Here is a 9,567-nt window from a genome sequence, read left to right as displayed (position 1 = left end):
CCTGCTCTGAACTTTTGCAGAGTTAAAAGTACATTTTCCAGACAGTTATTAGAGCTGAGTCAAAGAAAACAGATTTCTTACTACAAGGAATTGGAGTTCTTGGTAACTCCAGTTTTTTTTGTTTCCTTCTAATTATGCTAATGCATAGAGCTATGTCAGTAACATGCTCTTAATGTTGAATCATACAGTGACACAGAACACAGCACAGTGACTTCATTCTGATTGAACAGCAAGACAAAGTATGAAATACTCATCATGTTCTGGTTAGTGGACTGAACAACTGTCACGTTGTTAACATCAAGCACTATGTGGAGTCAGTTTAAAACTGTTTTCAGCCCACTCCAAGTTTTTTGGACTTAGAATTGCATATGAAACTTCCATGCCTAGTTCCCTTTGATCACCAGACTCCCTGTATGAAATTGTTGGAAGGGGAAGGGAAAAAGCTTTATATATGAAGCAAAGTTTGCGCTGCCTCAATGGAAGAGAAGTGCCTGCTGTTCTATGCCATCCTTCCCCATCCCCATGTCCTTGGATTTGCTTCTCCAGTTAGTTTACAACAGTACAGTGAATCAGTTACAGACTGGCCTGGGATGGAGAATAGATTAACTATTGTAATGACTTGCATATTTTTGTAGTCTGTCTTTCATTAGGACTGGGAGTTGGATTTTTGGAAGGAACTGAGCCAGCCTAAACTCATAAAAATTGGATATTCTTGTTTGTTACTTTTAAGCAATAATTTTGTGCTGCTAGGAGGAAAGCACTGAACTTAGCTGGTTCTTCATCTGCTCTACTGCTTGTTCTCAGGGACACGACAGTGATCAGCCACTCACCTAACCCTAGCTATGACACCTCACTGGAAGCTCGCATTCAGAAGGAGGAGGAAGAAATCCTGCTTGCCAACAGGAGGTGTCTGGACATGGAGGGAAGGTAAAATGCAGTTTGGTCCTATCTGACTTCTTTAGGAAAGGGATTTTAAATTGTCTGTCAGAACCAGAAATTCTTGTCTTCAGCGATAGCAACAATGTAGGATGCCAGACGCTCATTTGGCCACGGAAGTATCTACATAGCAATCCAAAACCGGTCTTGATACCGAGGGATAATTTGTATCTAGCTTGTTCCTGTTCTCTCTTCAGGGCATCTTCATCAGACCCCAGGCTCCAGCCACCTCTTTTAGCAGTCTCACAGAACTGTTTTCAGTGGGAATAGGTCCCATGCAGACTTCCCAACATGTGTTAATCATTCAATTTCTGTTGTCTCCTGCCCATAACTGTCAGCTTTGTCTTAAAGCCCTTTCCATGGCTATTTAGAACAGCTTCCAGTAGCCAAAGGTGGGTGGATATCTCAGTGCCATTCTCTCATGGACATGTACAGGAAGTTTCATGCATGATCTGCTCTGGTGGGCCAGTGGGCAGCCAGTATTCAGGGCAGTAAGCTCACTGGCATCCCTCTGAAATGGCTAAGGGAATCCTAGTCACAGCCATGAGGGCACTGAGGCCTCAGTCCAAGGAGACAGCAGTACAAATACTTTATTGTTCTTTGTACTTCTCAAAAAGGATCAAGACTCTGCACGCTCAGATCATTGAGAAGGATGCCATGATCAAAGTCCTGCAGCAGCGCTCCCGGAAGGAGCCTGGTAAGACGGACCAGATCTCCTCAATGAGACCTGCCAAGTCACTCATGTCCATATCGAACGCTGGCTCGGGCCTGCTGTCCCACTCCTCAACCCTGAGCAGCACTCCCATCCTGGAGGAGAAGAGGGAGGACAAGAGCTGGAAAGGCAGCCTGGGTAATTTTTAATTAACAGTGGCAATGCAGATACACGAGTCACTGCTTAAAGGGAGAAGCAAGAGCAGCAGAGGAAGAAAATGTGTGGACAGACAGATCAGCTGGCCTGGCCTGCAGTAAAGCTGACTGCAAGCAAGACGGACACATTGGGAAAAACTGCTTGTTTTAAGCACTCTTGGGAAATAGTGCCTTCTGATGTCATTAAAATACATAAGCCTTTATTCCCAATTTGGTACCTGAATGCCAGGATATTTGAGTTCCAGTTTTTGGAGTTCCCAAGAGCTTACTTTCAGCTGGGTTGTTACAACTGTCTGAAGGTGGAAAGTCTACTTGAATAGGAGCGGAGATAATCAGGATTTCTGTCCTGTAGAGTTGTGCCTACACTAACATGACTTTTGTCTAGAATGACTCAACACCATAGTTAGAGAAAATGAGTTGTAAAAAAGCAAAACTTAGATTACATTTTTTTTGGGGGGTGAGGGGGGGCAAAAGTTAGGCCCGAAGGCCCTCCCTGTGGGATTGAAACACCCTGAAATGTGAATTAGAATCTGTTTCAGCTGATTTCTGAGTGTGCAGGTGGGCCACTGCTTAGAGACAAAGTAGTAAGGTTAACTAGTGCCCACTTGTGTATCTTTGCATGCAGCAACATGAGGATATTGTTATTATTCTTGTACTTCAGCACCCAGAGGTGAAAGGTGCTATAAAATGGTAAACCAGTGCTATCCAGGCCCTAGAGCAAGTACTACAGAGGGGTGCAAAACTGATGCCAGTTGTTATTCTGGGATTGCAAAATATCCTTCCCTTTTTCCACACAGGTGTTCTGCTGGGAACTGAGTATCGCTCTGAATCCATTCCCTCCACCCCGTCTCCTGTCCTTCCTTCCACACCATTGCTCTCAGCCCACTCAAAAACAGGCAGCAGAGACTGCAGCACCCAGACTGACCGGGGGAACGAGCAAAACAAAACTGCACCTCCCACTGCAGCTTCCACAACAGGACGACTCCCCAGTACCAGCCTGACCTACAGTGCAGACAAAACAGGTAACAGAGCTCAGCTTCCTTCCCAAAGAGGCCCCTGCCAGTGGCTCATCATCAGTTTTGCCCCGTGGGGCAGGCCTTGCTGTCCCTTTTTTCATTCAGGAAAACTGGGTTTAGTATTTGTGAGGACAGATAGATTTCAGAGTCAAGCTTGACAATGTTCTGAGAGGTTTTAAATTCTCTGAAGGAAAAAAAAAACACAAAAAAAGTGGTAGCATAGCCTTGGACACACTGGGTAGAGAGGAATAGCAAGATTTAAGAACTGGAGCCAGTATACGCAAATCCAGGATAGTGTCTCTGAGTACGTGTCTACTCTGGAGTAAGTTGTGAGTAGTATATGGGGTTAAAACAGCTTATGAAAATGGGTTGTAGAAACTGGCCATTGCATTTTAGTGAGTATTCAAGCAAAGTGGACTCAGATAAAGGGGAGGGAGAAAAAGGAAAGGTAACTATTGTGATAAAGCTGGTTTTTGTACTGTCCCAGTCAGAGGACCGACTTCAGCGCTGGCACGAGTAGATCCAGTTGACAGTGACTGTCACAGAAGCTGAATTTGCTTCCCACAGAGCTTGAGCTGGCAAGAGCTGCTCACTTTCCAGCCCACTCTGCCAAATCAATGCAGATTACACAACCTTGCCTCTCTACTTACAGACACATTGCAATTATGTTGTTCTTTATGGAAGAGTGGATTTGGCTGGCCTGCTGTGCATCTTGCCCCTGCTATGCTATTTAATGGGTATTGAGGGAGACAGGGGAACAGGTTTTGTGAAAGTCTGCCCTGGCTACATTGGTTTAAATGCAGTCACTCCAGTTTTATATGCCGTTGTGTATCAGTGGGAGATAGCCAAAGGGAATTTGATAAAATATCTCTATTTGCCTGGCTACATGCATGAAGAATTGAATTTTTTTAAATTAATAAGGGGTTGTTAGCTGTGTTTTGGCCAATGATAGAAGATTACTTTTAAAATGTTAACATAATTTCTGTAACCTCACTGAAGTAACAGCTGTGATTGTGTGTCTCTTGTTTTTTCTTCATCATGTAGATGGGCAGCTCTTCCACTCCAGCACCCTTGAAAGAAAAGCCCCTGTTCAGAGCATGGGGCAGGACCTCCCAGATGGAGAGATGGTAGAATACCTCATCTGAAAGGCTGGACCAGGATCTGAACTGGGATACAGTAGCAAGAAATTTTTAAAAGACATTTTTCTTGGGAAAAAATTGTAGTACCTGAGTAATAAAAGAACACTCAGCTGTTTGCTCTTGTATATTATGTCTCAAAAGTATGAACGGGTTAATTTATAATTTGTTCTAAATTATAAAAAACCCGTAACATTGTTCTTTGAAAGTTTCCCCCTTTATTGTTTAAATACTGGATCTGGTAACATCTGGAGAAAAACCAAGAACTTAGGTGCACTTCATGTGATATTTCAGTATTTTTAGTCGCTTAAAGTGAAGTACCTGTTCTCACAGGTGTTGGTGAATGTCTAGCTTGAGTGCAGGAAGATGGGCATAACAATCAGCACCAGGGACTTAGTTGTGAGCATTGCTTAATGGTTTTAGAATACAGGTGTTCTGAAAAGCTTTTATAAATTTAATCTGTGGTCAAGGGAGATTTCTTTTAATACCTTGTCTCAGTGTAAGAACTCAGAATAGGTATTTCACATTCATAGGCTGGAAAGTTTTCAATATACTTTTTTTTACTCCCCAAACTGTGTTATTTCTTTATTAAAAAAAATGACTCCGGTGATTAATGTCGCATTTCACATTTTTAGTTTCATTGAAAGTTTTTCCACACTTTTATACTTAAGTACTTTTTCAATAATTTATACAGTGGATAGTAAATAATATATTGTGTTCATGTTTTATGTAAATTAAAAAAGGAGAGTTTACAGGCTCAGTCCTGATCTGTTAGATCAGATTTCTGCCATTACAATTCCATTGGCTTTTGTGGAACTACTCCGAATTTACCATAGTGCAAGTGGCAAGCCCTGTTGCTTTTCAATGTTAGCAACTTACTCATAGAATCATAGAATGCCAGGTTGGAAGGTCCAGCCTTTCTAGGTAATACTATAGTTTAAGTGAGAAGGCTCAGCAGCCTGTCAAGCTGAGACTTGAAACTGTCAAATGTGGGGGAATCCACCACTTTCCTTGGGAGACTATTCCGATGTTTGATTGTTTTCATGGTGAAAAATTTACCTCATGTCCCATTGGAATTTCCCCAGGAGCAACTTGTGCCCATTACCCCATGTCTTTTCCATGTGACTCCTTGTAAACAGGGAGTCTTCATCTTCTTGGTGGTCACCCTTTAAGTACTGGAACACTGTAATAAGGTCTCCCTGAAGCCTTCTTTTCTCATATGGCACGTCCTCCAGTCCTCTGATCATCTTTGTCCCTTCTCTGGACCCTCTCCAGCCTGTCCTCATTTACTGCATCTGTGGAGATCTTTCTTCATAGCAGGTTGTGTATTTCAAATGTCCTCCCTAAAGATACTAGATTATTTTTTTCTTGTATCAAAGCCTCAGAGGTAGAGCTTTAAAGAGGAGCTCTGTGTAAAGCTTCAGATGGCAAATTCTCTCCTTACAAAATATTTTTTTCTTCTTCCAACTGGAGAGAGCAGCTTAAAGTCCTAGAGGCACTGCAAAAGGAAGTTACGTGTTTAAGTTACCAGGTTCACTTTCAGATTTTTGGGAACTAGCACAGATGCAGCAATGCTTTGGTTGCAGATGCTATGATGAGATATTAAGACCAATAGAAGTAAATGAGTTGTTTTTTTTACTGTCTTTGCATTTTATTATTACACTTCAATATTTCTGTTAAAACAATTTTTTTTACTTGAATGTTAAATATATAATTAGCCAGTGGTCACATGTTGGCAACATGGCTAGTCTCAGCTTTCTGTGCAGCATTAGAGTAGCCAGATTTTAATTTCAGATCATTTCACCCCACAAATAAGGGAAATCAGCAATTAATCATCAAACAGTTAGTGCATGTCCTTATTTCCTACTTAGCTGGCACTACTGACGTGGTGTCCCCATTGCAGTAGCCTTACCAGATCAATGGATCTAACATGAGTTTCACACTAGAGGGTTGGGAGGTGGAAGGAGGTGCCTTCTGTCTGCTTCATGGGCAACTCAGCAGTGCCTGAAGGCCAGTGGTGAGTTAGATTGTTTGTCTTCTAGTGATAACCACCTAAAAAAACAGGGGAAACACTCTGCATCATTTCTAGCTGATTTACTGCTTGTTAGTGTTCTTCAGGCTATATTCCCAGACCTACAGAAGTTAGAGATGGCAAAATGCATATGGTAAGATATGATCTAAGTCTAAATAGCCTGGCTTTACCAGGGACTCCTGTAACAGGCAGCAGAAACTCCCTTCCACCACTGCTACTTCAGACACTTCAGAGCTGCTCTTCAAGGCTTTGACTGTCTCTGCCAGATGTGACAATGTCTTTCCAGACAGTGCAGAAGACCTTCTCTAAGTGTATTTTAATAATCTGAATTACTTCTCTACCCTTTTCTAGACAAACTGTTCACAGCCTCCTTGTTCTCACCCTGAGAACATCTTTAATTTATTTCCCTTTACTTCATTCCATCCCATACATGAAGTAATGCTTACTCTGGATGATTTGAAGTGATTTCTCTTCCTCCTTGGCAGTTGAAAATGCAGGAGAAGCTTTTCTCATTAGCTCAACGTCTTTCTGCCATTTTGGTATAATTTTCTGTTATATTTTGTGGTTTGAGCTTAGAATTAACAATAAGGGAGCTCAAATGCCATTGTCTGTGTGAGAGAGGGGGAGTTAAAGTGCTTTTCTGTTCCTTTAAAGACAGGAAACATATTCCATCTTTACAACTACTCAGCAGTAGGAAAGAAGTTTTGCAACTGTAGGACTCTAGATAAACAGTTCCAACTTGCTTGATTCACATTAATTCTATAGTGTCTAGGAAAATTTGGATTCTTTGCAGATAAAATCTGTTTTAGAAAACTGATTTTTTTCCCCAATCAATATTGGCTGGTCAGCAGGACAAGGTAAAAATAATTTGTATATCCTCTTTGCAGCTTGTTGGGTTTTTTTTTTCAAACTGAATGCCTCTGTAATCTATTTTTACAAAGAAAAAAGGATATTTCTGTGAATAAAATACAGATTATGGACAGCAACTCTCTCCTCCAAAAGCGGAAGCCAGGCTGTCTGTCAGTCCAAGCCATCAGAACTGCAGGAGCCTTAGCAGTTCTCTGCTCATGGGAGTACATTTGGAAAATGGTGCAGTTTTACATTAAGTCTGGTTCTTTGCCCTATTTTGTAGTTTTGATTTCTTCCAAGAGAAAAACCCCCAAAACTTTTAACATGGAAGTCTGAGGTCACCTTCCTGTGCTGACAAACTAGGAGCCATCAGGAATGTATTCCTTCCCTCAAGCTTCCTCAGAGCCATCCTGATGTGAATGTAAAAGAGCTGCTTGCTTTGAGGAAGATGTGTACTATAGTCTTCAGTCTCTCTGTACATATTTTTATTTTGTTTTTAAAAAGAAACTGCTTTAAGGAGACAAACTGCACACCTAGTTCCTTTTCCTTCTGTAGGGCTTGTTTCTAGTAGAAAGTGATTTTTAACACAATGATTGCAATGACCTTCTTTGCAAACCAAAATTTTAGACTAAGAGTTTTTCTTAAACTCGGGTATTAGAAGCAGAATTGTAGCTTTATAAAGAAAGCCACATATTCTTCTTTGTAGAGCAAAACAAGAACATCAAATGTAGTTACTTTTTTCGTCTTTCCCTTCACTGCTTACAGAATGGCCAAACTCACAAGCCCTTCCCTTGGGCAGTTCCTTTGGGATTTGACAACTTGGGGAACTGCCTGAGATCTAAAGGCTTTTGTTCCCATCTGGTCTAATGTCATTATTAACTTAAAATTGCTTCTACCTGGCAACTCCTGTGGGGACTAGAGCAGCAATTTTTGGTCTGTGGCCTTGAGGGCTCAGGGGGATCTGCGAGTTTGCTCCCGAGGAGTCTGCAAAGGGTGGCTGAGGTCAGCAAGTACCATTAGAGGCTGGAATTCTTTCTGTGTGGTCTCTGCCTCTGGTGGCAAATTTGGAGAGTTAGAGGCTGAAAGCTAGCGTTAGCTTTGCTTCGTTTTTGAGGCTGCCTGAGCGAGGGGACTTGCATAGTTTTAGGCCAGAACCATTTCCAAGGACACCTCCTGCTCCAGGAGCCCACAATGGTGTAACAACTGCGTCCCGTGAGCCCGGACATCCGTACAGTGAATCCTGGCAGCCGTGGCCAGATTATTTGCTTTTGCTGTTGCTCATAACATGGTGGTGATAACAACTTGGTGCAGTCAGGACTAGCAAAATGTGGAGATAATTTGTTTTCCTCTCCCTGCTGGCAGAAGTTAGCCTAGGATTCACTGTGCTTCCTCACGCTGCAGCCAGTGGTTTAGCTGCCTGGCAGGGGTGGGGGCCTGTGGGGAAGGGGGGGATGTCTCTTTTCATGTATTTGTATAGGAACTCTTTTTTTAAAAGCTAGCATTTTTATGTCTAGAAAGTAAAAAAGACATTGTAAAATGTAATTGTACTGTATTTATGAAGAAAATACATTTCTTTTCAAAAAGATCTTACTCTAACTTGATTTTAGAGTCTGACTTCCAACAACATTATCTCTTATGCTTTCAAAAGCATTGAAACCCATATAGTTTGCACTGTCCTGTCCAACCCTACCATTAGGGCTGTGCTAAACTATTGACATTTAAGAAAACAAACCCACCTGCCTTCCTAAACTGGAACAGAACCTGTGTGGCTCCAAGTTCTGAAGTATTTGAACACTCAATTTCATTCAGCATGTACTTGGTTCAGGATCAGAAGTGAAGATGTTGAAGTAACTGGAGAGCAGTCTTGGGCACTGTTGCTTCCAAGCTTTGCCTCTGGGAGAGCTGGAAAATAACTGCCCTTTTGCTTGGACTGTGGGCAAGGGTTCCTCCCCGGGAGAGGCCTCACTCAGGACTCTCGTCCTGTCATTTAAATCAATTCCATTTGTAGAGAAGGAGCTTTTGGGCAAAATGGCTTCAACTCAGTTTCCCTTTCAGCAGGGTTGTGGTGTAAAAGGTGAGAAACGAGTGACCAGTAGTTGCTGCTTTGTAGGATCCAAAATATCAAAGCATAAATTAGAATAAATTAAAATATTAAAAAATTTAAAACTTTGCCATTTCACAGCCTTAGAAGATATGTTGAGAGAATGATCTTTCCTGTATAAACCTGTACTGAAGGGAACTGTAGATTATTTTTCCCCTTTACTTAAAACCATCAAGTTCATTTTGTAATTTGTGACTGAGCTGTTGTGTAATTCAGCTGTTGAAACAGCCCTAAAATCTTTGAAAATTATGGCAGCTTTAATTCTAGGAAGGAAAACAAAAAAAACTTAAGTGTAAATATGCACTAAGAGGTCTTGTAAATGTCTATTGTTACGTTTGTAGTTAGCTATAAAAATATTTTGTGCCTTTTTGAAGAGTGGATCCTGTGTTTCCAGTATTTTGTTCCACAGATTTGCTTGTTTTGCAGTGTATTTTCTTCAGTATGAAAACCTTAGTGGTTGCAAAAAAAAAAAAAAAATCAGTCTTCCCCTGCTCTAGCCCTCACTTCAGCTTGGCTTCCACCTTTAAGTTCCCAGCCCCCGGCGGGAGGTTTTGCAGGACAGACCAGCCCGTCCCAGGCGCTGCCTCTGCCAGGCCCGCCGCGCGCACCTGCTGCTTTCCCGCCTTCTGA

General features: G+C 41.8%; 1 protein-coding gene across 1 annotated transcript in view; it reads left to right on the top strand.

The window, feature by feature from the left end:
• AMOT (angiomotin) overlaps positions 1–4,152 on the top strand; it is a 31,986-nt gene extending 27,834 nt beyond the window's left edge. Inside the window, exons 9-12 of the mRNA XM_009997151.1 lie at positions 805–927; positions 1,554–1,786; positions 2,601–2,825; positions 3,864–4,152. Of these exons, the coding sequence (XP_009995453.1) occupies positions 805–927; positions 1,554–1,786; positions 2,601–2,825; positions 3,864–3,964 (682 nt within the window). The 3' untranslated portion in view covers positions 3,965–4,152. The remainder of the gene's footprint in view (positions 1–804; positions 928–1,553; positions 1,787–2,600; positions 2,826–3,863) is intronic.
• The last annotated feature ends 5,415 nt before the right edge of the window (positions 4,153–9,567 follow it).

This window comes from Chaetura pelagica, unplaced genomic scaffold, assembly GCF_000747805.2.
Source record: "Chaetura pelagica isolate M959 unplaced genomic scaffold, ChaPel_1.0 scaffold344, whole genome shotgun sequence".
In the NCBI taxonomy this organism is placed as follows: Eukaryota; Metazoa; Chordata; class Aves; order Apodiformes; family Apodidae; genus Chaetura; species Chaetura pelagica.
This window is presented reverse-complemented; position numbering and strand designations above follow the sequence as displayed.